The 25,753-nt window shown below is 40.4% G+C and overlaps 3 protein-coding genes across 3 annotated transcripts; 2 read left to right on the top strand and 1 right to left on the bottom strand.

The window, feature by feature from the left end:
* The first annotated feature begins 315 nt into the window (after positions 1 to 315).
* Positions 316 to 4,427, top strand: mfap1 (microfibril associated protein 1). The gene is made up of 8 exons (XM_085908172.1): positions 316 to 554; positions 1,246 to 1,462; positions 1,550 to 1,694; positions 1,977 to 2,164; positions 2,864 to 3,133; positions 3,299 to 3,458; positions 3,600 to 3,689; positions 3,903 to 4,427. Exons 1-8 carry the CDS (start codon positions 473 to 475, stop codon positions 4,080 to 4,082), a joined length of 1,332 nt encoding a protein of 443 aa, XP_085764298.1. The 5' UTR covers positions 316 to 472; the 3' UTR covers positions 4,083 to 4,427.
* A 54-nt stretch (positions 4,428 to 4,481) lies between these two features.
* hypk (huntingtin interacting protein K) lies at positions 4,482 to 6,200 on the bottom strand. Its single transcript, XM_085908173.1, has 4 exons — positions 5,988 to 6,200; positions 5,570 to 5,625; positions 5,232 to 5,283; positions 4,482 to 4,694 (listed from the first exon to the last, which is right to left on the bottom strand). Exons 1-4 carry the CDS (start codon positions 6,147 to 6,149, stop codon positions 4,599 to 4,601), a joined length of 366 nt encoding a protein of 121 aa, XP_085764299.1. The 5' UTR covers positions 6,150 to 6,200; the 3' UTR covers positions 4,482 to 4,598.
* Positions 6,201 to 11,534: 5,334 nt separating this feature from the next.
* serinc4 (serine incorporator 4) lies at positions 11,535 to 25,376 on the top strand. The gene is made up of 11 exons (XM_085907943.1): positions 11,535 to 11,654; positions 16,267 to 16,434; positions 17,954 to 18,132; positions 20,311 to 20,390; positions 20,557 to 20,650; positions 21,561 to 21,772; positions 22,248 to 22,343; positions 24,282 to 24,408; positions 24,523 to 24,635; positions 24,812 to 24,965; positions 25,091 to 25,376. Exons 1-11 carry the CDS (start codon positions 11,535 to 11,537, stop codon positions 25,296 to 25,298), a joined length of 1,551 nt encoding a protein of 516 aa, XP_085764069.1. The 3' UTR covers positions 25,299 to 25,376.
* Positions 25,377 to 25,753: the final 377 nt, after the last annotated feature.

Consider the following 25,753-nt stretch of genomic DNA (forward strand, 5'->3'; position numbering starts at 1 on the left):
AGATAAGGTTTTTATGTATGTAATCACCATCAATGCTTCCATAGCAGTGGACTGCATTTTTCACTGTGTTTCTAATATTCGGGTTCAATTATGTATATACCAAGGGGGCCACATTGTGTTGTGACTCCAGGGTTAAGTTTTACTTAACATTATGATACAGCAAGAAAACTAAAATGGTATGCTGATTTGACAGCTTGGCCGAAAAAGGACTAACAGAAAATATAAATGGACTATCAAGTGGAGAGCAACTGGCTGGAAAAATGATTGTGTGACCCTGTTTCAACATTTGAAGCGGCAGCAGAAGAAGAAGCAAACGAAGAAAAAGCATTAGACGAAGAAGAAACTGGCTCCGCCTGTTTTGTGCAGCCGCACTCTGGTGTACATTCGGATGTTCATTATTTGAAGTAGTAGCGCGTTCCTTTTTATACGAAATACTACAATTCTCTGAGTTTGGTTAGTCCACGAGGCAGCCATGTCTAACCACGATTCAGCCAACATGAAGCTTCCACCTATACAGTCCACGGCTGGAGCCGTACCGGTCCGGAATGAGAAAGGTTAGACGTAAATAACTAGCTAAAAGCTTACTAGCTTAGCAATGTAACGCCAACGACAAGGCAAAACATCAGTCGTGTTCATTCTGATAACCAATTTACTTTTTATTGTTAAATTTAGTGTCGAGATCACTTTTGTTCAATCTGATAACAATTTTGCTTATTGTCGGTTTAGTGTAAAAGCAAAAAGAATCGAGATTAATTGTTTAGAACTTATTACATCGTTACAGCACCAATGCATTCCCTGGACAGTGAATTTAATCATAATGTCATGTATAACTTTAACAAAACACAGATTAACATAAAAAAAAAATCTGAGTTCCAAGTTTTCTTTTCATTATGTTTCTTTTTGCGCTGATTGCTAATTTGCCTAGGTTGTTTTTCAATGCTAATGGGTCTGCCTTGCCATGCCATCAATAATACTTTGAGGGACAAATAAAACTATTTCTTGTGAAAATTTTGCTGTTGACCAGTGTAATTTTAGTTTTGAATAGCATCTCATCATTTGACAGTTGTTTTAAATAAATTTACGTGTACACTAAGACGATTTAGGTTGTGCATTTAAAGCACTGCACTTTGCATATTGTCATTGTGCTGCTACCTTTTTTTTATCAGTTTATATTACCGTAAAAATATATTTGGAAAACTTTGGACTTTGTACAGTTTGTAATCCATTTTGTATGTCAATTTCCAGGTGAGCTCTCAATGGAAAAAGTGAAGGTGAAGAGATACGTGTCAGGCAAACGTCCAGACTATGCCCCGATGGAGTCATCAGATGAGGAAGAGGAGGATTTTCAATTTGTTAAAAAGGGAAAGGAAATTGAGCCTGAGATGGAACAGGAGGAAGAGGATGTGTCTGACCCACGTTTAAAGCGTTTGCTCAACCGTGTCTCTGAAGATGTTGAGGAGAGGTATCAACTGTCTCCGTGCTTTTGACAATCTGGTTTCTTGACAGTTGCGCATGAAAGTTTGACCTCTTTGTTTCTGTCGTTGATCAGGCTCGCCAGACATAGACAAATTGTAGAGCCTGAAGTTGTTGCTGAGAGCAGCGAAGACTCTGATGAAGGGACGTGGCATCCACAACGTGAGCGTGAGGAAAGCAGCGAGGATGAAGAAGAGGAAGAGGAAGAAATTGATGATGAGGTTTGCATCAAAATAGAATTTTATACAATTCGAGGGCATAATATCAATACATTGTAATTTTCATTGTGGTGTTCTCGTTTTACAGCAGTATAAACATATGATGTGTTGATGTTATAAACTGCTTGCCTTGCACTATTCTACCCAACCAACAATGTAAAAGTACGTTATCAAGTGGAAGAAGGCACACTGAGTTACATTGTCTTATATTTACGGCCTTAAAGTGTTTTAGTCATGCATGTATCACCTGTAATTATACTTTTTCACTGTATATTCTTTGTGCAGGAAATTGAGAGGCGTCGAGGAATGATGCGTCAACGGGCTTTGGAACGCAAGACTGAAGAGATGGAGGTCCTAGAGGTGGAGGAGGAAGGCAAATCAGGGGAGGAATCTGAGTCAGAGTCTGAGTATGAAGAATATACCGATAGTGAAGATGAAGCCGAGCCCAGACTCAAACCAGTCTTCATTCGCAAGTAAGAGCTGCTTTGATCATGTGTGTACGACTTTGTGCCACATTCTCTTCTGTGAGAACCTTTTTTGGTCAACTTAAATGTTCGCAGCTGACTCTCAAGCCAGAAATGTTTTGTTATTGTTATTGAACCAGCTCAGTGTCCACCCCGAGACTGGAAGGTTGTGGGTTCAAACCCCGGCCGGGTCATACCAAAGACTATAAAAATGGGACCCATTACCTCCCTGCTTGGCACTCGGCATTAAGGGTTGGAATTGGGGGGGTTAGATCACCAAATGATTCCCAAGCGCGGCACTGCTGCTCACTGCTACTGCTCACTGCTGCTGCTCACTGCTGCTGCTGCTCACTGCTGCTGCTCACTGCTGCTGCTCACTGCTGCTGCTCACTGCTGCTGCTCACTGCTGCTGCTCACTGCTGCTGCTCACTACTGCTGCTCACTACTGCTGCTCACTACTGCTGCTCACTACTGCTGCTCACTACTGCTGCTCACTGCTCCCCTCTCCCCCAGGGGGTGGATCAAAATCACATGGGGATGGGTTAAATGCAGAGGACACATTTCACCACACCCAGATGTGTGTGTGACGATGACTTTTGGGACTTTATTTAGTTGGTTAGTGTAGAATTTTGTCATCTAAGCAATTCTATCAGGTTTATTAGCTTCTCACAATTCATTTGTTGTGCCCTGAATATTTTTGCATCTCAGAAAAGACAGAGTTACCGTGGCAGAGCGGGAAGCGGAGCAGCAAAAGCAAAGAGAGCTGGAGGCTGAAGCCAAGAGGCAGCAGGAGGAGCGCCGACGCTACACACTGAAGATAGTAGAAGAGGAGGCCAAGAAGGAGTTTGAGGAGAATCGGCGCTCCCTGGCTGCACTGGAAGCCCTCGACACAGATGGTGAAAACGAGGAGGAGGAGTATGAAGCCTGGAAAGTTCGGGAACTGAAACGAATTAAGAAGGACAGAGAAGCTCGAGAAGCGTGAGTAGAAGCTGACATTTTATTTATAAAAGTGTTTGAATTTGGCAATTTAGGGAAGGGTATTGCAACAATTATTTTTTTTTTTTTTAAACTTCTGAAACATCGCTTGAAGAACAGTACCAGATCCTTGACTAATTTGGTAATACAAATGGTTTGTGTTGGCAGCATGGAGAAGGAAAAATTTGAAATTGAGAGATTCCGTAACATGAAGGATGAGGAGCGCAGGGCAGAGCTTCGCAACAATGGCAAAGTCATCACCAACAAAGCATCCAAAGGCAAATACAAGTTCCTTCAGAAGTACTACCATAGAGGCGCCTTTTTCTTGGTGAGTTGCTACACGGGTGCACTGTTGGACACGTTTAAAGTCACTGCAATCTGGTATGGGGGCATTGAGTTGATTTTTGTAGTTTGTTGGTCATATAAATAGCAGGTGATATAACTGTAAATGTGATGATTTGTGTTGCAGAATGAGGAGGATGAAGTGTACAAGCGAGACTTCAGTGCACCCACGCTGGAGGATCACTTCAATAAAACCATCCTGCCCAAAGTCATGCAGGTCAGAAACAATATGTACACTTCCTTAGTTAAGTTGAAAAGTGTTTGTGATGCAGGGAACATGTTACTGCGGCATCCAAAACAAAGACTCCACCCAAGTCAAATTTGGCCTATGAAGAATGTACAACTATGTTGTAATAATATTAACAATCACACGTGCAGTCAAATGTTTCCTTTTTTTTTTTTTTGTTTACACTTTTTTCATCCCAAAAAGGTTAAAAACTTTGGACGGTCTGGACGTACCAAGTATACTCACCTGGTGGATCAGGACACCACGTCGTTTGATTCTGCGTGGGCTCAGGAAAGTGCTCAGAACAACAAGTTCTTTAAGCAGAAGGCAGCGGGAGTAAGAGATGTGTTTGACAGACCCACGGTAAAGAGGAAGAAGACATAAATTTGTGTCATCAGTGCACTCAATCCTTGCTTGGACTTTGAAATAGAAAACAGATTATGTTTGGATTGTTTCAGTCCACTTAAAAGATTGCAGACATAATTTGAGAGGTTTGAAAATGGATGTCATCTTTGCTCTCTCCTGTATTTTGACCAATGACATGTTTATGGTCCCAGATGAGATACATGGTGGGACAGCAACAAAACATGTAATCCATTTCTCAAAGTTCTTTGGGGGCTAGTTATTGTCAAGATGTAAGGTAATTTTGTACATATTCACCATGGTATGCTCTCCCATATTTGTGACAGGTTGATTTCTTTTTGTATAATAAAACTTGTATTTTCAAAATTTTAAGAATGCAAAAGTATAGTATTCTCTAAATGTTAACAAGCACACAGACAATAGGTTTTCAAAATACTTTATTGTAAAAAGTTTGCCCCCTCATGATACCTCAACATTAATTTTAGTGAAATTGGTCAGAACAACGATGATGGGAGTTCTCTGCATGCATGCACGTGTTCAGCTGGTCAGAGCCACAAGCGCTTCCACCACGTTGCCCATGTGCTCCCTCAGACTGCGCTCTGCTGAGACCCTTGAAATTTCCATCTCTGACATCTGAGTCAAAGCACAAACATTGCCAAACACACTGCTTTAGTAACAAGGGATCAACTATTTGGAAAATTCAAACATACGAGTGCTCAGAACATCACCCGTTCAAACTTGTTTTGAAATCATTTTTTTTGCACTCTCTACATTTCAGATGTTTATTCCCAAGTACTAAGATTGGTCTTTGAAATGTCAATTTTTATATCCATTAGGATTAACAATTACAATTTAACAACCATGTAATTTTCATACCTAAAGAGCCCTCCATTTGCATCATTGCTTTACAATTGATTGGAATTTGTATATATTCCTGAAGGCGTTTGGAAAAACTTTTCACCCTCTTACTTTTACAGGAAACATGTCACCAAACTCTTTCAAACCAAAAACAGTGCTGGAGTCAATTAGGCTCCTTTTATTAACACTGGTTAAATGATCTAATTCATGACAGTTTTATGTGTGTTAGATAAGATCTCAACACTTACATGAGTAAATCTTAACAGCACAAAGACAATTTGGAATACATACTGGAAATACCAACATACTTACAATTAACTCCACATCCTCTTTCTTGATAGTGACTTTGGCCAACTCCTTTTCTCTGAAATATTTTGAAAAATAAAATCACCTACTCATTTAAAAAAGAAAACATTTATGTTCATTTAATTCATACGCTCTATTAGTCCTTTGTGAGAAATGAGGGAGGCACTTCCAGGATAGAGAAACTAGCTATTTATTTCTATGGCAACTGTTACTACACCCCAAACTCTGTTGCTTCTGATATGATGAATCCGAAAAGTATCTACACAATAATAAACTTGGTGTTTTTGTAAATCCTTAAATGATACAATGAAAGTTCCGAATTTTTTTTATATCTAAGACCTTACCTCTCAATTTTAGCTTTCTGTTCTCGTGATCTTCTGTCTCCAATTACTGTCATGGCCTGGGGAAAAACACCATACGCGGACTAAAGAATTATATATGAACATACATTTTCCACTGACAAAAACAAGGGCTGCGGATCTGAAATAAGTTGAATACTACCAATTTGGAGAGCGTGATATTAAAAATACAGCACATTTTGCAGTACAATTTCAAGATATAGTTATGAAACCCAGACACGCTTCCTGTTCATTTTCAATAATTGGTACAATCTTGTGTTCAATGTATATGACACGTTTATCCCACAGAGGTAGGCGTTGTTAAGAAAACATTCATTTTAGTCCTAGGACCGCGACAATCACAATGTAGTCAGCAGTAGCCGCATGTTTGTTAGGAGTCGTCAACAGGAGCAGGTTCTTTTACCGTTTGTAGATCGGAACTGGATATTTCCTTCTCCTCCGCATAATCAGTGACTCTCTCCAAATCGGCGGCACCGCTGTCATGTTTACGAGGCTTTTCTGCCGGCTTCCCAGTGCAGTTTTCGTCAGCTTCCAGGTCCAAATCGACATCTCCCTCAGTCGCCATGTTTGCAAGGAGGGACGCTGGGAAACTCTTCTTCCTTTTCGGGTATATTAGCTATGCTGTGATTTACCGACCTCTACAGGTGTTTTTTGTAATTGCAACTTCACCCACCACACGTCCGTTTTTATCCTACTAGTCTGTCAAATTTGTGACAAATTTGTTACGCCTCTAGATAGTAATCTTTCTTTAAAGATAAACGCTAGTGTAACGGAAATGTACTGTATTATATTTCTAAAGGAGTAAAATATCACGCGTTTCATGGAGCTTAGTTTGTCCGACAATACATTTTTCATTATAGTTTAGTTTTTTAAAATGTATTTCTCATTTCAGCTGAAAGGGTGGCTAGGTAGCGCACTGGTTAGCACACCCGCCTCACAGTTTGGAGGGTGTGGGTTCGAATCCACTTCCAGCCCTCCCTGTGTGGAGTTTGCATGCTCTCCACGTGCCTGCTTGGGTTTTCTTTGGGCATTCCGGTTTCCTCCCACATTCCAAATATAAGCATGATAGACTGATCGAGTACTCCTAATTGCCTGTAGGTGGAAGTGCGGATGGTTGTTTGTCTCTGTGTTCCCTGTGATTGGCTGGCAATCGGTTCAGGGTGCCCCCCCCCCCCCCCCCCCTACTGCCCGATGACTGCTGGGATAGACCAGCACGCCCACCACCCCCGTGGGGACAAGCGGTATAGAAAATGGATGGATATTTCAGTTTTATTTGCAGATTAGAGCCGTCCCACGGACAGACGGACATCTGTCTGTATCACTTCCATCCTTCTGGGATTAAAATGTTGTACTGTATAAATTGTTCCTTTGTGTGCTGGTGTAGCTTCTTAGCAAAGATTAATTTGACTATAAAGTGAAATGTGAATAAAATAAATGAGCAGTTCTTATTGTAATAATAGCAAATTCCAAATGGACAAGTTGTTGAGTAAAAACCAATAATTGGATTATGCAGTTTTTCAATAGTCCGGATTACTCGGTCACTTCATGGTTGTTGTTGTTTTCCTGTCTCTTATAAGAGGTTTGCTTGACCTTGAATCAAAATAACCTTTCAACCACTGTGGTACATTAGCTTTCTCCAGACATTACCTGCTGTTTTATGGGTGTAGACTTTTCAGTGTACCGAGCATAATCAGATTACGGAAAAATAAAACGGCTTCCGAGAAGGACTAAAAATCACACCAGTGCTCTTGGGATTCTTTGTCCTTGGGCAATGTGTGTCTTGGTTTACAACTGGAAGAATGTCACTGTGGCCAGTAAAACAATGCCTTGATCACACCAACCCTTTTATGCTTCTTTATGACTGAGTCAAACGGTGGATTTTAAAGGGTCATCTCATGCCAGGCGTTAGGCACGCAATGTCTGGTCACATTATAGAAGCACAGGTAAGACTTGTTTTCTGCATTGTCATTCGATAAGGTGTGGAAGGTTACATGAAGCTCAGAGACTGAACATCTGTGTAATATCTGGATGGTGTTTTGCACTATGAAGACAAGTGTTCATTCAAAAGTATGTTTGAAGGCTAAAAAATACTTCAGCTTTGGTTATTCTCCTAACCAACTCACCAGGTAGCTGTGGATTTTGATCAGATTGTTACTTTTAAATAAGGCTGGGTTAAAGATTGGATTTGGGTGGGTTGACCAGCTTCAGGGTCGCCATTTGTGCCACTTTTGTGTGCCAAACATCTCCTACAAGTGGTTTGCTGTGGCAACCCCAGACATGGAAATTGGCGAATTCATGGTTTTAGACAATGAATTTATTTTAAAAAACAGCGCACAGATAATCTGGTAACCCATTTATTGTGTCATGATGTGGGAGGGTTAATAAGCGGGGAAGGCAGGAGTGAAGGATGTACTAAAAAAAACATTTGTCTTCCAACAATGAAACAAAATGCAAACAAGGTATATGGAATCAAAGTAATACAAATTCAAAGACCAAGACTCATAATTGAAAATAAAAATCAGAATTTGACAGGGACTCAGGAAAAGCAATAATCCGACATAGACTGAAAGTACACAGGAAGCAAAATACAAGCAGACTGATGAGACAATGAGGAAGACGCAAGTGGCTGACGGAGCCGACTGCTAGACACGAGAACATGTGGACATTTAAACCTAATAATAGAAGACACAAGGAAAACACAATCAAACTAAAACCAATCAGAACCTCCATAACAAAAAAAACATACTTTACGACAGATTAGTAGCTGTAACAGTTGAAGCTTAACATTAAAGTTGAAGTCATTAGTATGGTTAGCCATTACAAATTAAAATCTTGATCCAATGTTATGGATGAAATCCTCAACCCAATAACCTGCACTTGCTGTATTTTTGACTAATTTGGGATACTTTTGACATAGCGGTTTTAGGAGTGTAAAGGCCTAGTAAATCAAAGACATTACCATTATTCATTATTATTGGGGTTGACTTTCAGAGTTGTTTTATTGATTACACCACAATTTGCTTTGTGTTATAGCATAGATATTGTTGACAAACTGATACACCCAATATACAAAACTAAACTGGCGTAGTTGTAGTCCAGTCGTATGTCATCTTGTTGTTCAGTAGAATCATTTTACACACTTAGTATGAATACAAACAAATGCATTCAACAGGTAGAATGTCACAAAGATTAACCATTGTCCTATCTTCTATGAATAATCCCTATCCCATCAGTGTAATTCCTTTGCACTCCGTCATGGCACTCTTATAAATGGGTACATTGTGTTTCTATGTCAGATCAACTCTCTGCTCTCAGCTCCAATGAAACCGTTTCAATTAACACAGTTCCAAAAGGACTATGGAGAAACTCTTATACCATAGAGTAAAATAGTCATTATGACAGATGGCTGATGAAAAGATTGTTTTTCTGGTCAAAGATTGGATTTAAGTCAATAGTTATTGCCCAATTCTATTGAAACCACAGATTGAACAATGATTTGCTGCCTCTAATTTGCTTTTGTTTGTCGCTGGCACTAGCTCCTCTCCCACAAGGCAGAAGTAATTATCTGACAGTGAAAGAGGCCCCCAGGAATGCTGGACCATGAGCGGTGATTGGATCTTTCAGAGCAACATGTGTTAGTCACTGGGACAAAATCGCTTACAACCACTTATGGTGGGATGACACATACTGTAAGTGAAGTATGCAGAAAAAATTTGAAGATGGCGTTTCCAAACTATATTTTGTCATAAAATCAACAATATAACATTAACATTCCTCTTATAGCTATTTATTGCCATACGTTCAGAGTAATTGTCATTGAAAGTCTCAAAGATTTGTTAATGCCACGAATTTAGTCACCCAAGTTCCATCTGAACCAAACTGCCCTGTTCTCTATTAAGTTGCAGAAAACGCCATGCCTCCACCATACATGGTCTCCATCAATTGAGCTGTAGCCTACTTTGGAACCGAGGTTCTTCCTATTCTGTTCTATCAAATGTTATCATAAGACCTCAAATTGTTCTGATTCAGTATGTTATTAATAGAGTGCATGTTCAAAAAGGGAAGTTATTTATTGATTTACTTCTTTATTTATCCATCCATCCATCTTCTGAACCGCTTAGTCCCCACGGGGGTCGCGGGCGTGCTGGAGCCTATCCCAGCCGTCATCGGGCAGCAGGCAGGGGACACCCTGAACTGGTTGCCAGCCAAAGGCAGGGCACACAGAGACGAACAACCATCCGCACTCGCACTCACACCTAGGGGCAATTTAGAGTGCTCAATCGGCCTACCAAGCATGTTTTTGGGATGTGGGAGGAAACCGGAGTGCCCGGAGAAAACCCACACGGGCTCGGGGAGAACATGCAAACTCCACACAGGGAGGGTCGGCGGTGGAATCGAACCCACACCCTCCTAACTGTGAGGCGGACGTGCTACCCAGTGTGCCACCGTAAAGTGTGCATTCAATTAGATACAATAAAGAGTGCCTTTTTAAATTAACTCAGCGGTAAAAAAAATAAAATTGATGTGTGGTCTGCTTGTAGACAGCAGTACACAAATTTAGCGTCATGACAGACAGTGTGCTGCAAACAATAGCACAGTATAAAATTGACAATGCAGTAAAAATGGTCAATAATGCTCAAGCGAAATGGTATTAAATTGTCAATGTAAAATCTGGCAATTGGTCACAGCAAATATAGCTAAAAAAGTTGGGCTTTATGTGTTCCTAAAATATTTTGATGGTGATTTAAAAAATATGTCTTTACCCTTTGTTCCAAGCCCATCAGGTTTTTTAAATATTTTCTTTTTAGGTTTGCCAAATAAAAGATTTTCCGCAATACGGATTTTAGCATGCATTGTAACTTAGTTTCTGAAAAAAATCCACCTCTTACTGAATCTAGCCTTTGAATCATAAATATGACTAAATATAGATTGGCTATCAACCAGATTAGGGTGTACCCCGCTACCGCCCTACCCTTGTGAGGATAAGCGGATAATAAAACCTACCAATGAGGGCAGGGTCAGAAGAATGTAAAAAAAAAATGTATCCAGGAAAGTTTCCTGGCATCTCTGATGAAAATTTGTTAACGAGTGTAATCAACAAGTGTCCCAGAGAGTCATTGGCCTATTTTGCAAACATTCTGCTTAATGCATGCCTTCACTGTTCATTTTGTGATGACATAGACCATCAGTGGTGTTCGCTTCAGCGTTTGTGGGTCGTAATGCACCGGAAAACGTGGGATTACGGGCGCATCCTCTTTATCTGAGTGACATTCATTCTTGTGGAGCAAACCCACAGAGTAAATAGCTGTCCATCATTAGCATTTTAAAATGAGGCTGTCATTTGATTTTGATAAAAGGTGAAGTATTCCCATTCACTCTTTCAGTTTGGTTGTCAAAGGGAGGGGAGGTGGACACTGGGGGAAGGGAAGCAAGGGACAGATGGGACTGACACGTGGTCCCTGTCAGCCTCCTTTTCTCAGACCCCTCCCCTCGCAGATTCTATTTAATCTGACTGGATAGAATCGAGTGAGAGGATGGGGGAGGGGCACTGGGCACCATCTCTCTCTCTTTTCTGGCAACACCCAACAGAGCCGTAATGCCAAAGCACGCAGGATGTGGGGGGGGGGGGGGGAAGGACTTCTTCCCAAGTGGGGCTGTCCTGAGAGAGGTGCTGATGTGATCTGAAGTGGCACTCATGCTGAGGTTTTCACTTGCAGAGAATGTAGCCCAATTAGATTTATTGCTAATCCATCATAAGGAGAGCGCAGGCAAAACCTGCTGCAGGACAGAGCTGCATGTTTGTTCTTTCTTTCTTTCTTTCTTTTTTTTATCTATTATTATTTTTTTCTTATCAAGAGCTTCAGGCCTGTTTTAATTGCTGCCTACTTTAAGGATATGACAGTGCAAACTTTGGAGACACTCTGGGCAAGACAGGTTTTGGTGGAGATTCATGGCAAAATGCAGAGTCGTAGTGGGTGACCAAAAGCAATTTGGAGGCACAATGTCTGCCAACCAGAGCATGAACCGTCGCAGCGTCTACAATTACTTCCTCAACATGGTGGCCTATCAGGTGAGAGCTGGCGAGAAGCAGCAATACTGGCAGGGAATGTCGCTGGAGTCTGTGAAAGTTTGATCAAGGACAGAATGTGATGCACTCAAAATATTGTCTTACTACATTCTTAATTGATTGACAGTATACGAGTATATTTTCTTATCCATGAAATACTTAAATATTTTCCATCAGTACCCTATATCTTTACGCTACAGTATGTAATGCAATGTAAAGCACCAAAGGCTGTCTGTTTTGTGACAATGTTTCATTGGGATTATTACAAATGTTTATTATCATGACCATTAAACATAGTTGGCTATATTTGACAGACTTTCAACAAATACTTTTCTAGATTTCTTATCTTTTTCAGATCATATACAGTATTCACTTTTCAACTACTGTTTGAGGCTGTCAAGAAAAAATGTGAAACTTGTAGACAAGAGAGAACAATCATTTTGAGAATAATGAGCGATGCAGTTAAAAAATAACTTGAAAAGAAGATATGAGTCTGATGAAGTCAACAGTATCACATCATCTTCAAAAAGCAGGGATGCAATACTGAGGCCGCCAAACCATCTTTCCTGCGTCTATAAATTTTGTCCATAAAGGTTATGAAAAAAATGAGTGACAAAGGGCATCTATGAAGGAGTCCAACTCTCACTGTAAACAAATCAGATTTACTGCGAGCAATACGGACCAAATTGTGCCAGCAGTAGTACAGGGACCAAATATATCAAGTTCATACACCCACATAGAACTCACGAGGAACATGGATGAACGCATTCTCCTAGTCCACAAAACACATTTGGCCCGCTTGGGTGAACTCCAATGCACCTTTGAGGACCATGCCGAGATTGTATAGCTGGTCTACCGTTCTGTTACTTTTACCCAGTTCTTTATATTTAATGCTCGCTGTGCTAACACTAATTACTAGGAGGCTGCCTTCTCAGTTTAACTATATTTACTATATGCCAGAAAGATTGAGACACAGACATGGAGCCTTTTCTGTGAGATTGCGGAAGAAGGCCTAACCCCTCTTGCCCGCCCTCCTGCAAGGGCGTGACTAGCCTGTGTGATAATGTGTGACCTTGCGGTCTTAACTGAGATCAACTAATACGAATGTGCAAAGAATATCATAGAGAAGGTAAGGCCAAGAGGTTCACAGCCAGATCGTGGCAGAGCTCAAGCTACCTAGCTAACCACCTGTGCCAAAGAGGCCTATTCTAACAGTTCCACTGCCAGGACAAAAACCACTCTGCTTCTCCCGAATCTGAGATTTGAGCTTCCTACAAAGCCTTCTCCTTCTTGAGTTGTGGTTAGGAGCGCCCAATCGCCACTCGTACACCCAGGGTTCATGGTACACCGCTTTGTCCTTCTGAGACGTCGAATGGTGGACCAGAATATCTGGCTATGTTCACATGGACGCATTTAATTGGATTAAAATCCTGATTTGAAAAAAAATGCTTTATGTGCACACCCCATTCAGAATATTCTGACCGGATCAAGCCCATTCTGATCGAGATTTTATTTGTCGTTTATGTGGATTGATTATCCAAACTGCACAAATGAGAAGACTTACCGCGACATTTTGGAACAAGTCGTATTTAACACGCATGTCATATTCGTCTTTCACTATTTCCTGTATATCTGCGCATGTCAAAGTGATTTATTTCAAACGAAAGTGTGCTGCTTGAAAACGCTAGTCCTAACCGGATCAGTATTTTTAGTTTTGATGAAAACAGTGTACCCGTTCATAAATTTAATCCAAACTCCGAACGGATTAAAGAAATGTTGTCCATGTAAACGTAACCACTGACAATCTGTGACGGACGTATAAATCCAATAACAGAACACTACACGGGTGACCGATTTAACTATGTCAAGCTGCAACTCTATGGTCAACTAAAGCAGTTGAAAGTGACGACACGGCAATTTTAGTACAGTGCCCAAATAACTTCATTCCAATCATGTTTGTCAGGCTTTTATGTGTCCAGGATGGGTACCTCACATTTTATCCTCATGGCAAGGGTTGCTGCTTATCTGTGACCCCGAATAAGATAGGCAGCATAGAAAATGACAGGTACTTTGTTGAAGAAAAAGTTGAAGATATAAAAAAATAATGTTTCCATTATTGTACTCATGTCTGTCAGAGATGACTGGTTTAGGCACAATTGGATTTTAATTCCGTTACTTGATGAACGTTTGGCCTGGGACGAAGTTAATTATCGTAAAGCAACACTCAACCCAAAATATCCAAACTTTGTATTTTAAATGTGCAGACTTTCTTCATCATATTTCTACATGTGTGGGGTATTTATTCTGCAGCTCTGCCTTATTACGCAACTTTATTTACTAAAAGGCCCATACAGAGTTAGTTTGTAAATATTAAGAATAGACAAGCTACATGTCAGATGAAATTCTTACCTCAAAATCCTGACTTTTTAGGAACTCAAAATACACCATCTTGTTTGAGTTTCCATACATTGCATCATTTAAATTGGTATTTTATGGGTATCATACATTGTTGCACACCACATTCCGTATAACACTATAACACAATTATATTTGATTGCTGATTTAACATGGTAAAAAAATTTGCTTTCAACCATGCTATTATTGATTAAAATGGTAGTATGGTGCATAGTATAATCCATATAATGTATTCTTGCGTTCAAAACAGTTTGATTCCTCTTTAATGCCACATTTAATTGTTGTTATGATTAGAATGTGGTGCTTTTCGCAGACAAATCATTTCAAAGACAGCAAAATAACAAAAAAAAAAACCAACCACCCTTCCATATTTACTCTGCAAGTCATACTGTTGAAGAATCAAAACATCAAGTACTGTTTGTGAATGTTCTGACAGTAGTTAGATCTGGTGGATTGGCAAATTGTCAAATACAGTCAAATGATTTAGGCTGACTGGATTAAAGAGCGCAGCAAAAGATAATTGACTGTTGTGTTAATATTTGCTTTGCAAAATATAAAGGCAGCTCTAAGTGATGTTTGTTTATATGTTTTCATAATCCAATAATTTTCAACCAGTAATCAATCAGAACTCTGTTTCAATGCAGTCCTCCTTTCTGAGATAAGGTAATGGATAATGTTGATGAGGTGGCTCGGGCATCTCATCAGGATGCCTCCTGGATGCCTCCCTGGGGAGGTGTTCCGGGCATGTCCCACCGGTAGGAGACCCCGGGGACGACCCAGGACGCGCTGGAGAGACTACGTCTCTCGGCTGGCCTGGGAACGCCTTGGGATCCCCCGGGTTGAGCTGGATGAAGTGGCTGGGGAGAGGGAGGTCTGGGAGTCCCTCCTAAAGCTGCTGCCCCCGCGACCCGACCCCGGATAAGCGAAAGAAGATGGATGGATGGATGGATGGATGGATGGGTAGATACATGGATGGATGGATGGATGGATGGATGGATGGATGGATGGATGGATGGATGGATGGATGGATGGATGGATGGATGGATGGATGGATGGATGGATGGATGGATAATGTTCTCTGCCTTTTCCATTAGATTCTGACTGACACGTGATTTGTGTATCTGGCCTCATTGTACTAGCCTGCCTTTATTGATCTTGATGGGTAATTTGGTCCACACACTTGTTTGAGGTTGGTGTTGCTACTACTTTCATTTTAACCTTTTTATACATCAGACTGAAGTAAACTGTAATGTAAACAAGTTATAACAATTTTGGGCATTATATAGCAGTGTCAATAACATAAGGAAAAGGAATTCTAATAATTTAAAGGTTACATACAAATATTCTGTACATTTTATTCTGATCATAACTGGTATCGGTACAGATGAACTGTAGATGAACGCATAGCAAGTGTCTTATTGTCATCTATTTTCTTAGTAGCATGCACAGATTAGCACAGATTTGTATTTAAACATAGATTAACTCGTTCTGTCTCTGAGCCATCACTTTGTTGCGTTGGTGGAGCGTGTGTCCTAATAATCCTAAGGAGTTGAATTGTCTGAGGCTTCATTTCCCAGGGAAACTCAGGAAGGCGCCCCACTCTATTAGATATGACTAATTGATTAATTTATTTGGATCAAGTATGTGTTGATTCATCTTGAGTGTTAGGCACAAGGATGACCCAATAGAAAGAAGACTGCTACATAACAGAGTTAGCATATTACCATCAGCATCAACTTAAACATGGAAGCCCAGACTTGACTTCCCTCTCCCCAGCCACTTGGTCCAGCTCGTCCTGGGGGGATCCTAAAGTATTCTGAAAAATCATGCGGGAGACATCGTCTCTCCGGTGTGCCCTGGGTCGTCCTCAGATGCTTGGAACACTTCACTAGGGAGGTGTCCAGGAGGCATCCTGACAGGATGGATGCCCACCATCTCATTTGGCTCCTCTCAATGCAGAGGAACAGCGGCTCGACTCTGAGACTCTGGGTGACCGAGATTCTCACCTGATCTCTATGGGAGGGCCACTTGGGGATCTTTTTCTCATTACCGTATGTGAGGGTAGGTACCCACGTAAGGGCAAGGGGAAAAAAAATCCAGTATTCATATTCATTTATGTTACAATTTCTGTCGTTTTTAGTTATTGAAGATCAGTATCTTGCGGGTGATAGATCATTTGTGTGTGGTCTCTCCTCCCCAGATATGCTGCTGCTGTGGGCCCGCTCCCTGCTCGCTCTGCTGTGCCTTTTGTCCTCCAGTCAAATCGTCCACTAGCACACGGGTCATGTACACCATCTTTCATATCATGAGCTGTGCTGTGTCCTGTCTCATGCTGTCACGCACCGTCTCTGAACTCGTAAGGGAAAATGTGAGTATTGGGTGTGACTTTGGTGTGTTGTTTACCAATTGTTTCACATGCGAGCTATTCTCAGATCACTATTATATTTACAGGCTGTCAATAATCCTTTTAAAACCCAAACATTGGCAGTATTCAAGTTTTAAAGTCCATGTTAGCATTCACAGTCTCTCTTTTAACTCGAATATCTCGGCTTGTAAACGTGATTGAGTTACCTCCTTCTAAACGCGATGCTCTTGGGCCATTCACGAGGAAAGGATTCTTGGTCTGTGTCCCAACGTCCACCCTGATCCCCTAACCCTTAATTCACTAGATAGTCCTGCATCACATACAAATAAATTGTTTATAGAACCTTGCAAAACACATTCATTATAATACAAAAAAGATCTCATCTGTGTAAATAGCAACATTATGCTTATCTTAATTTACTAATGTCATTTACTTTTCTCTTGCTTTGCTTATGTGTGTATCTCATACGTAGTTGTAACCCATGCAATGATTTGCTAGCTAACAGCCAATCAGAGTGATCAGTTGTCACAGATGGCACATGCTTTTTTGCATACTGCGATCATTGTAATTTACAATTGCATTGAAGTGGTCCATTTCTAATGATTTGAACACTTTCTTAACGATCCATCTATCCATTTTCTGTACCACTTGTCCCCACGGGGGTCATGGGCGTGCTGGAGCCTATCCCAGTCGTCATCGGGCAGTAGGCGGGGGACACCCTGAACCGGTTGCCAGCCAATCGCAGGGCAAACAGAGACAAACAACCATTCGGACTCGCACTCACACGGTGGCCAGGGCCAATTTGGAGTGCCCTACCAAATATGTTTTGGGATGTGGGAGAAAACCAGATGGCACGGAGAAAACCCACGCAGGGACGGGGAGAACATGCAAACTCCACACAGGGAGGAACCCTCCTAACTGTGAGGCGGACATGCTAACCAGTGCATCACAGAGCCGCTCCTTCTGTACAACATAAATTTAATACATTTTTGTCAGCCAAAGATGACTTTTATGATCTCTTCAAAGCTCTTGTTCTTGTAGAATTACGCAGGAGTAACTAAACACTGTATTTTTTTTTTTTTTTATGAGTACAATATTACCTCAATGATAGCCTGTGACTGGCTTCATAAAGCAGCAAGAGAGTAACACTGCATAGCATTCAACAGTGTCTCATATTAAAAAGCTCATATAATTAGTCTGACACTTTAAATAATCATGTTTCCAATAAATGAGGTACAGGAACATTTTGAGTGTCACATTATTTGACTATGACTGAAAAGAAAGCCTCATTGGGAATCCCTACATGTTTTGTTTTCGCATTGACGTTGGCCTCAAGAAAAAGGAGGGCAAGAAACAGAAGATGGAACAGAATGCTAATTACAGTTAAGCCCTTGACCAACAACTGCACAAGGTTTTTTTTGTTTCATTCAGGGTGGCTTCCTTTAGAATCAGCTTCCAACACATGCAAGACTGTGGCAACGAGCTAATGTGGAAAGGGATGCACTCTTTGTGTTTGTTTCAGGTGCCTTTCTTCAACGTGGTGTGTGATCAGGCACATGGTGGAGGTCATTGTGAAATGCTCGTAGGCTACTCAGCAGTCTACAGAGTCTGCTTTGGCACTTCTTGTTTCTACCTAATGATGGCCATCTTCCTCGTAGATGTGAAGTCGAGTCAGGACTTCAGAGCACTCATACACAATGGGTCAGTGATGCTGTTCTTCAAATACTGTATGGCTCCTCAAAATGTACAAAAAAAGCAATAAATAGACAACTTATAATTGGACTTTCTCTAAACTTTTGAATGACCATGTCAATGTGTTTAATTTGCTGTTCTCCATCACAGAACTAAGCAGCAAAATTCACAGCCGGTGCATGATCGTTGAATCAACCAAATAATTTGCTCGTTCAATTAGAATTGCCGAACAGTCCTCTTTGTCAAAGCTGGCCAGATTTTGACATCAGGAGACTTGACCACTTATCAATACAGCTTCGCCATTGGTGCTTTGAGTTTTTCCTTGCCCTCCTAGCAGTTTAAGATAAGGGGATGTTCGAGAATAATTGTTATTTTTTTGTATATGTAAAGCCCTTTGAGACTTGCCTGTGATTTAGGGCTATAGAAATAAACTTGACTTGACTTGACTTGGCTTGACACAGATGGAAGTGGCACCAGTGTCACAGAGTGTCAACAACAGGTTGCAAAAGTGACACAGAGAAACCGGAAAAGTCACAGAAGTGAACGTCCTTAGAAATATATTGGTCGATTCATGGCTCAAACACCTTTTCATCACCGCTATAAAACCATCGCAGAGAGCTTGGTTTGCCACAGTCTTTTTGAACAAAGCCAAACACTTTTGATATAATACTGTTGATAAATAACGTCGTATGATAAAGGAGAAAATAAAGTAATGAAGTAAAAAATGTAGCTCGTTAAGCAGGTAAAATAGCAAATTAGGAATTGAGGAAGTTTCCATTCTTTTATGAATTTTAACAGCAGTCTCTGTTGGACTTTGGTCTTGTTTTCTGTGCCATTCCTCTTAATCAGGTCTCACAACGTAAGCTGGTTAGCTGGAAAAGGTATGTTCTACTACAGTCTATAAGGGGAAAGTGTTTGTCCCGACTCACCTGACCTCCACTTGGTCTATTTTAAACTCTTTGTTGTCACACTCTCTGCACCCCCTCGGTCGATTAGAGCTGTGACGTGCTTCGGATTAGGTTTTGACATGCTAGGTTGCCGGCCGTCTGTGCCGTTAATCTGCTCAGAGTTGTCTTATCTGGGCCATGATGAAATATTTCAGTTTCTTTGGCAAAGTTATTTAGCACAGAGGGTAATGACCTAGTGCCCTGATGGTAACTTATCAACAGGGAAAAAAAAGGTCACAGGTAAAAGGTGTTGTATTTTCATAAGCACACCATTTGTGAATAAAACGAAGGTTCAATCTGCAATTATGTGATCGAAGAAAATATGTACTAATAAAGAATTCAATAATATAATTTGGTTTACCAACTCTTCGTATAAGCTGACATCTAACAAATTTTTGTTTACGGCATAGAAATTGATTCAGATGCAAATTTCCAGTGCATGAAGAAACAAAAAACTGTACTTCATGAAAATCAAGTCGGGCACACACATACCATATTTAGGGATTGTTTTACTAATATTAGAGTGCCCTTATACAAAGTATTGTATACATTGTTTATCATAAAGTTTATAATGAGGCCATATTTTTACAATAATATTGGCGTGTCTTAATGAAGGATTTTTTAAATAGTTTATCACAAAGTTTATAATGAAGCCATATTTTTATATTATATGTAAATTATTATATATATTATTCTTATTATTCCTATTATTTATGTTATATATGCATATATATTTATTATCATAGAAATCATTAGTCAACTGTAGTATATATATTTTTGACATAATTACATTAGTATAAATGGAGCTTCACTAACCAGCCTCACCATGTTCTGTTCTGAACAGTTTTGTTCTCTTTGATGAAAGATAAAGCCACCTTGAGTTTTTACTATTTCTAAAGGGATAACTTTAGTCTTTAAAAAAAAAAAAAAAACTACTACTGACAACAATAACAAAATAAAGCTACTATAGGCTGGCTACTGGTACAGTATTCTAATTATCATTCGAAATAAAAAAAAAACAGTAAAGCTAAAGGTGGGTAAGCAAATAGGTTACTATGTTCTCAGAAAATGTCAGATTTTTAGGTCTTTTAAAATAGTAATTAATCAAATAATCAAAAGACTCCATTATTGCATGCTGGGACCCATAATTCTGGTGCGGAACTTTGCAATGTCATGCACCCAACACATTTCTGTTGTTAATTTTACTTTATTGGATCATTTTCTTTATTTTATTACCCAGTTTCTGGTTCCTGAAACTTATCACCTTGCTTGGAATGTGTGCTGCTGCCTTCTTCATTCCAACAGAGTCATTCCTCCATGGTGAGAACTAAATGCGTCGTACCTCTTTTTGAATCCTGCTAGAGGCCAGCAAAGCCTTAGTCGTAAATTGATGCATCACGCTGCCATGTGGAGCATAGCAACAGCCTCCAAGGCCTTGTCAAAAATTCTCATGGATGATCATTTTCTCTTTTGCCTTAATACTCAGCTTGGCATTACGTTGGCGTGGTGGGAGGATTTGCCTTCATCCTCATTCAACTTATCCTCATCACAGCTTTTGCACACACCTGGAACAAAAACTGGTGAGTGTGGCGTGGTTTATTGTGAAAGTGTGGGCTGTGAATAAAGTTAGAAAAATATAATTACACTATCTTTATTACAGTTGCAAACATTTTATGCACCCAATATGGCAGTGTTTGAATCTGAATAATTTTTTTGAGCACATTCAGACTATCTGGATTGTGTTTTTCAACCTTGCCTACAGTTAATTGCTTTTGCCTCATTTTGCCTGTTGGTGGAGAATTAGCAGGTGCCTATCTCAGATGACTTTGAGAAAGAGGCACGGCCCATCCTGTAATGGTCACAAGATTTGACACAGATTTGACTTTTCAAAGCACCTGATTATTAAACAAACTTTTGTGTACACCAAACATCAAACAGGGGTCATTCGCAAAAAAAGATCTGGTGCTGCAACAAAGAAATCATCTTCCAATGCTTGGTTTAGAAGGGCATGTCTCTTTTGTTCTTCATTCAGTTCAGTTGGCATCCATTGTCTCAGATGCTATTTATTGTATTCCACTCTTCCCGTCTTTCTGTCCTTCACCCTTAGTCACTTCTGCAGTGACATGGCGTCATCGCTACGAGACCTAAGAGGATTTATTCATTCAGGACTTTTCCCAAGGCAAATCCTCAAATACACACAGTTTTTCCCCTGATTCAAACTAAGCTATTAAAAAAGGCACTGCACACCAATCCGGTCATTAAAGGTTAAAGGTGAAAAGTAATCTGGCAATCTGGGATGACTATAGTTACAAAAGAGACACTATTTTTCAAAGGAAGTGAGTGAATGTAGGGGTTAAATAATAGTTTATTGAATATGCACATGTATTTGTAATAAAAAGTTGATATTGATTTATAGGTTTTGTGATGTGAACGGAAGGATCTGTATTTAAAGCCATCTTTTACCTCAACTGTACTCTGTCCTGCTTTTAGGCTTACTGGAGCAGCAGAAAATAAACGTTGGTATTTGGCAGTGATGTGCGCCACCCTTTTCTTTTACACCATCGCCACGATGGCCTTCACCTTCATGTACAAATACTACACACACCCCATCGCTTGCCCGTTCAACAAAGCCCTGCTGTGGATCAACGTGGGACTCTGCTGCCTCATGTCCTTCATTGCTGTCACACCATGCGTAAAACAGAGTGAGTTCATGAAATGCGCTTTGACGTCTGTCATCAACTCACAGTCGCTAAATAACACTTTGGCCATCTCCAGCTATGCAAACATACTCCCCCGCTGGAACGACTGCGGTTGTAGATAATATGAATTAGACGCAGGCTAATATTAGCAGTTTCTTTGTTGAAAAACACAGCAGGCCTGTTGTGCCACAACATGTTGGATTTAAACATCAGCTGCCCAAAACATTTATCTGCAATAATTTGGTGTTTAGGCGGCATGGTGATCTATCATGATCTGGTGATTTGATGATTTGGTGATCATGGTGACTATGGTGAACAGTGTAATCTAAGTATTTATTTTAAATTGGATATAAAGTATATCTTTTTTCAGTAGCATTGATATATGTCTGCTTACATCTGTCAAGTCAGGACACAGATTTTATATTTGAATTCTTTGTAATCATACATAATTCTGACCAAATGCTGTCTGCCATTACAGAACAACCTCGATCGGGGCTCCTTCAGGCCTCCATCATCAGCTGTTATGTCATGTATCTCACTTTTTCTGCATTGTCTAGTCGCCCTCCTGAAAAAGGTGAGCTCAACTAAACTGAAGGAGAGAAGAAGAATCATTTATATTTGTCAAGCGTTTACCAACTGCATTGTCTTCTGTGTTGAACCCATCATATTCGGCTAGTAATAGAACAAAAACACACGCGCACGCACGTAGGCACACACGCGTGCACACACACAAAAACACACACACTGCCTTGAAAACATCATTTTCTTGGGCCTCTGTTAGTCAAACAATACTTTCTCCCCTTCATGACCTAAACATATCACCGGCGTACAAAAAAACAAACTTGCTTTGCACCTCACAACAGACACAAGAAGAAAAACAAAACGTTAGTGTATAGTGAGTACAAAGAAGTGATCATAGTGTAGCAATAAACAATTAGACCATTGACCAGTTTTGGATCAAATATCAATTAGGAGTCTTGATTCGGTTCTGCAATTGACTAGCGAGTAGTCACAGACTTTGACCAGTCCTTTATATTATTGATTGCTTCAAGATTCAAATTTGTCACACACCCTGGTAAGAACACACTGGTAGCACTGAGCAATCAAATTATTGCTTTACTAGTCTCCCTGTAATTAAATAAAATATGTAAAAGACATAAAGAAGCTAATTTCAATCGTGAAAGAAGGTGAAGTTTGGGGGATTATTCAACTAATGCAGTTGTAATAGTTTAGTCAGTGCAGTACAATAAAAATTCTGGCTGTGACGATGTGAGGTCTGACTGTGACATTGGACCTTCTCCAAAGTGTTCCGTAGAAATTGGAAGCGTAGAGTTGCCGAAAGGTTGCTGGAGATATAATACCTAGGATCATATTCAGATACCTTTGTCAATGAAGTGTCAACACGATCGGACATTTTACATTAAAGTTGGCACTTCTCTCTCAATTAGTTGTCAGTGGAAAGAACCCACAATACGTACTTCCATTGTGTGCTTTCACACTAGTTTGTACGACTCTCGGTCAGTGTATAGATTTGAGACACGAGGAAAACTTCTTCTCATGGGCCCCTTTACCAAGGTGGCATGCACCTAGGTGTTAACACACAAGCATTCACACACGCACATACAGATAATCTGAGATGAGATGTGCTCTGACATGCATGCTGAGCTGGTGGCCTGCGGCGAGACTAGACTGACGGATATTTGTTTCGCATTCCATTTGAATCCATTGACAACATAATAACATAGGCAAAAAACTCATTACATGCCGTATAAAAACTGCAATTAGTCAGCTCCATGCGAGTGAAGAAAGCTCAGCTTCAACACAAGGCTGTCGAGGAACACATTTCTGTACTTATTTTTTATTACATTTAGCTGCACTCATGGTCCAAAATTGACATTTTCACGATTTTTACTTAAGCTGCAGTGAAGATGTGTGTGTGTGTGTGTGTGTGTGTGTATGTGTGTGTGTATGTGTGTGTGTATGTGTGTGTGTATGTGTGTGTGTGTGTGTGTGTGCCCATGCCTATTGATAGAAGTATGTCTGTAAGTATGTGCACTATCACACACTCTGTTCTTTGTTCGCCCATCTGTCCCTGGAAGGCTTATTGTGCTTTACAACCACAAGCACACGCACACACACAGACACATTTATCTGACAATGCATCTGAGGTGAATTGGAAAAGACAACTCAGAAAGTAAAGACGTGCTCTCCCTGTCCTGACAACTCTGTATCATGTAAAATGCAAAGGTCAAATTTTGTGCAATGCATGCAAAAATACTGGACTGACAACAGATGAGTTTTTCACATGCATATCAAGTGGTGCCAGAATGTTTTGAACGACTACTATTCTGAAATATACAGCTAGAAACATTTATTTCTTTAAGCTACATTTCATAACAGTATATTGTAATCTGATATTCCCCAGACTCTAAAAAGTGACCAAAGACAAATCTGCCTTTTTTGAGACACCATACTAAGCGTTCACCATGCTGTGTGTTTATCTTTGTGTTAGTTGTTTATCAGGGCATGAACATGACGGTATGCTACCCCAGTGTGGGACAAGATGGCATCCAGAATGAGGGCAATGCTGTGGCCATCATCGGCGCGGCAATCATGTACTGCTGTGTTCTTTTCGCATGGTGAGGACACAATCAAACATACGTGACATCATGCAACACTGCACAATTTAGTACACGTTCAGCATTTCTTTAGGAAGATAAGTCACGGGAAATGAATTCACTCTGTTTCCTCAGCAACGAAGCGTCCTACCTTGCAGAGGTGTTTGGTCCATTTTGGATGATCAAAGTTTACCGTTATGAGTTCCAGAAAGCCACCTGCTGTTTTTGCTGCCCCGAAGAGGAGGAAGGTTTGTATTGGGGCAGCATTGCTATTCATACCTCACTTTCACAGAATCCTGTTAATTGCACTAGCTATACATTTTAGTGCAAACATATTGTTGAAGTTGCCAACTATAGATCACACTGTCCTATTTTGCTCTTTTCTGCTTTGCAACTTGGTCCTTTTCTGTCTATCCTTTTTCAGTTGAGGAAGAGTTTGTGGTTGATGATGACCACAAAGGCTGTCAGAAGGTTATTCATAATGAGACGCAGAGAGTGGCCTACAGCTACTTCTTCTTCCATTTTGTCTTTTTCTTGGCCTCGCTCTATGTTATGATGACCCTCACCAATTGGTTCAGGTTAGTCAATTGTAATTACTATAATGTGTGAAAAACCTTTATTGAGCCCCACTGCTTCGTCATATACAAAGCAAAATGTGGGTTTTGAGCTGCTATGTAGCTTTCAAGTGTCTTTCCTCCTCCAGCTATGAGTCGGCAGTGCTAGAGACCACCTTCACCCACGGGAGCTGGTCTACTTTTTGGGTGAAAATGTCATCGTGCTGGGCCTGTGTGATCCTCTACCTCTGGCTGCTGCTGGCCCCCTTGTGCAGCTGCCAAAATGATTCCAGACCTCGCCGATCCCGAATCAAACGACGTTCCCCATCCTCCCGTCACGTCACGGTCAGCGTCTGATAAACAGCACAGCGGACGCGAGGTCGGTCACATGAGTCCATTCCTCTTCAGGGATGCCCCGTCGAGGTATCACGGGATGGAGGTCACATGGTTCACAGGTCAAAGACTCACATTGCTGTGAGATGGTTTAATCAGTGGACCAATATGACTTCATGTTAATGCCTGATGTCAGAAACTTAATGAAGAAAGACTTGACTGTACAAATTGCCAAAGTGAACAGAAGTGGTGAACTGTTACTCCATATGGTGATAGAAAATACAGTGAATTGATGACTAGAATACACACATTTTGTCACTTAAAGAGAAATTCCAGATCATTGTAGAAATGCAACACAAGACTTGGCCACTGTCGCACGACCTGTCTTCTTTTATCCTTTTTAAAAAGACAATAGCGTCACATTTTTGCTTTGAGCTAGATATTGGTCCAAGCTGATGTTGGTGATAACATATTATCAT

This window comes from Syngnathus leptorhynchus, chromosome 3 (genome assembly GCF_054491065.1).
Source record: "Syngnathus leptorhynchus isolate UIUO chromosome 3, UIUO_Slep, whole genome shotgun sequence".
Classification (NCBI taxonomy): domain Eukaryota; kingdom Metazoa; phylum Chordata; class Actinopteri; order Syngnathiformes; family Syngnathidae; genus Syngnathus; species Syngnathus leptorhynchus.